Source organism: Malaya genurostris, chromosome 1 (genome assembly GCF_030247185.1).
Source record: "Malaya genurostris strain Urasoe2022 chromosome 1, Malgen_1.1, whole genome shotgun sequence".
NCBI lineage: Eukaryota > Metazoa > Arthropoda > Insecta > Diptera > Culicidae > Malaya > Malaya genurostris.
The window spans coordinates 87104038-87107595 of record NC_080570.1 but is presented as its reverse complement, the minus strand read 5'-3'; the positions used below and the strand labels follow the sequence as shown (position 1 = coordinate 87107595).

At 35.3% G+C, this 3558-nt stretch overlaps 1 protein-coding gene across 1 annotated transcript; it reads left to right on the top strand.

Annotated features, from left to right (window-relative positions):
- The first annotated feature begins 1669 nt into the window (after positions 1-1669).
- On the top strand, positions 1670-2475 carry LOC131439214 (uncharacterized). Its single transcript, XM_058610008.1, has 2 exons — positions 1670-1848; positions 1902-2475. The coding sequence occupies exon 2, from the start codon at positions 1953-1955 to the stop codon at positions 2454-2456; it is 504 nt and encodes a 167-aa protein (XP_058465991.1). The 5' UTR covers positions 1670-1848; positions 1902-1952; the 3' UTR covers positions 2457-2475.
- The last annotated feature ends 1083 nt before the right edge of the window (positions 2476-3558 follow it).

Below are 3558 nucleotides of genomic sequence, written 5' to 3'. Positions count from 1 at the left end.
TTGATTTTAGGAATAAAATGATTTCTTTCAAACTAATTTACAAAGTAATTTTTAGTTCTACTTTTATTTGTTTTCAATTTACATATACAATTATTTTAAATTTTGCAATTTTTCAAAACTTTTAGCCGTTTTGTCGCTAGACGATCGAATTATTTACATACCATAATCAAGCCCTGGTTTTATTTTAATTTTTATAGCATCCAACGATTCGGTGCTCCATCAGTCAAAATAGAGATCCTGTATGAAATATTTTTTGCGAAGAAAATGTGTTATGTAATATTGTGCAATTTGTAAAATATTTCCAATTATCGATACATACGCTTGAATTATTGATAATCCCCTAGGAAAATAAAGAAGTAGATAAACGTTACTTATAAAACTTGGAAAAAATTTTATCCGCGGGAGATAAAAAAATGCCCTGGATTATTCTCGTAGGAAAAAATGCTCTTGTTTATTAGAAATAAAACTGTTACGGTTCATTTGAACCGTTAACTTAGTTATATCAGTACACAAATGAGATCATAGATAAATTGAACCTATTTCTTTCTTGAAATAAAGATACAGCAGGATTGAGTCAACATGGATATTTCGTTAATGTCAATTCAACTTTGGTTGACATGTAATAAATAGTTTGTTTATTTCAACAAAAAATTCATCGGGTACAAATAAATTTTTCGTTTGGTTAAACCAAAGTTTAGATTCAAATCAAGCAGTGAGCATTTGTTATATTTAACAGAGAAATTGGTTCAAAACAATCATATTCTAGCCTGAAATGAACATAAATTATATTGAAAATTATACTAACGGTTTTGTTATTTTAAACATGCTCCATTTCTCTGCGTGTAGGTCTGGATTAGTGTTGCCAGATCATTTTTTCAAAAATTATTCGGCGTAAAAATCTGTACCATATCGATATAAAGACTCAACTACATAAGTACCCGGAAAGCTCTCCCCATCCCTAAATGATATGGAATAAAATACCAGGAAAATGTCACCGGGGCTCAATTCAGGGAGCATAAAAGGTCCCACGACAATTTTTCTCATGCTTATTAAAGCAAAAAACCAAAATCTGTATTCATCTGTATGATCCGCGATTTATCGGTATTTTAGAAGAACATTGCATTATAGAGGTCAAAAAATCGGGTATACCTGCCAACGTTGGTTTAGACAAAGTGCTTGACAATCATACATAATTGTCGATTGACTTTTAATTAGGGCGTGACAACAAGTGACAGTTTCTCTTTAATCACTCTCTCTTTCGATTATTGTGATGTGATTTTCTTTGATTTCACTACTCTGTTTCAAAGTCGAAGGTTTCGGGTAACATTTTATGCAAAGAGTTGAGTGATAAGCGAGGAAACCGCTTGGTAACTAATAGAAGAGAAAGTAAACAAAGAGAAATTGTCACTTGTTTATACGACCTTCTGAAAAATCAACCCAGAATTTTTCTGGTTTTTCGTTTGCGCGCACACGCAGATAAATCCCGGTTTTTTAAACAACAAAACGATTTTTTTTTCTCTCTACGTGTACGTGAATAATTACTTTATTGTTAGCTTGAACAAGTAATTTTTAAGTCTATTTTTTGACAACCTGGTTTTGAAAGTACAATGTGAGTGGAATTTCATTTTGTTCACAATTTGGTTAATATGTCTTACATCTGCAGGGAAAAGTCTGAAAAAAAGAACGACCAATAAAAAGCAATACGAAACATTAATAAAAGTCCTGGAAGACCGCCCGGATATCGCGAAAGGTTTCACTCGTCGAAACACAACTACGTTTTGGAGTGATTTGTCAATTCAACTAAACAGTTTGGGCCCGCCAATCCGCGATGGAAGTGGATGGAAAAAGGTATTTATGCTAGCATTGATCAGAAAAAAGAAACCTAAATTCATATTCTATAGGTGTGGGCCGATTATAAATCCGCTTTGAAAAAAAAACTTGCCCACAATAAGATGGAGTTTATGGCAACCGGAGGAGGACCGAATAAGCTCATTCAGCTTTCTGAATTGGAAGAGCAAGCGATTCAACTTTGCGGCCTGATAAACACGGTTGATGGAATTGGTTGCTTATCACAAGGTGTCCCAGACAAAGAGAATGTCGAATCCGGCAGCGAGTTATCCGATGAAAACATTATTGAGCCAACTATTTCAGTACAATGTCATGCGAACAAACGTCAGTCGGCGAGAGATCTGTTGGAACTTCAAATTACACAGCAAAAGGAGTTTCATATGGCTGTTGAAACCTTACTTACGGCAACAAATAAAAAAATTGACGATTTTGTTCATTACCAACGCCAATCTGCAAAAGCAATGCAATCTATAAATTCAACTCTTACGGAACAGATAAACGAACAAAAACGACACAACATGGAGATGGAAAAACTGAAACTACAGAAACTAGAGCTGAAAAGGAAAATGCTTGATATGCAAATCGACTACGTAAATAAGTCCCAATAAATTTTAATTTGTATCTGAATTTTAGAGTAGCTCATTTTTTTAATGTTTTGGAAACGATTTTGATACGGTTCAGGAGAAGTAATCATGTACAGAGATGCCAGGTCATTTTTTCAAAAATCTGTGATCAAACCCAAAACCTGTCTGTGAAAATCTGTGACCGTTTTCCGTACCCCAATAGCAGTTCGAAATCAAATTTGGTGAGCAAAAAAAAAAGGTCTCACCACCCATTTTCCGTACCACTTCAGCTGATCAAATTCAATTTAGTGAGCAAAAAAAACAAACCTCAACCGCTCTGTACTTTTTGGTGCTCAACTGTACTCGATTCACAAAATCTGTGAAAATCTGTGATTTATTCAAGAATCTGTGAAAATCTGTGATCATTTTCAGAAATCTGTGAAAATCTGTGAGGAAAACTCAAAATCTGTGAAACACAGATTAATCTGTGAACCTGACATCCCTGACCATGTATATGACTTTACAGACAAAATGTAGTGTTTTTGAATGCGCCAGAATTTCTCAATGATGCCTGATTCGAACTCAAGTCTTAGGAGCCAAAGTCTTAGGAGCCAAAGAGGAAGAAAGAAAGAGTTCGCGCGACAGAGTTCCGTTCATTTAAGTTCAGCAGAAAAATATCATGAATGTCAGAGAGAACTCGATGCGGCGCTCTCACTCTGACATATGTAATTTTTCTGCTGAGCTTAAATGGGTGGAGCTTTGTCTCACGACTCCTGGCGATCTGTGAAGTATCGCATTGCTTGCCGTCGCATGTCGCTTTGCCTCTGGTGTGGAACGGCTGAATACTATTGACTATGGGTACAATCTCATAAATGTAATTTTAAAGTTTGAATGGTCAGATTTTTATTTATTTACCATGCAATAACAATAAATCTCACAATGGCAATATCAGACCTGGGAACAACCATACTCCAAACAAATATTGTGAAGTGCACAGCATACATTAATTATTTGAGCTGCCTTTTTCGGTTCATAATGTAACTGTCTAGCACCAAGTAAACATCTAAACCGGTTTTTGAGTACACCGATTGTCCTTTCGATTATGCCTCGCCCCGCTGCATGCTTACGATTGAATCCACTCTCAATG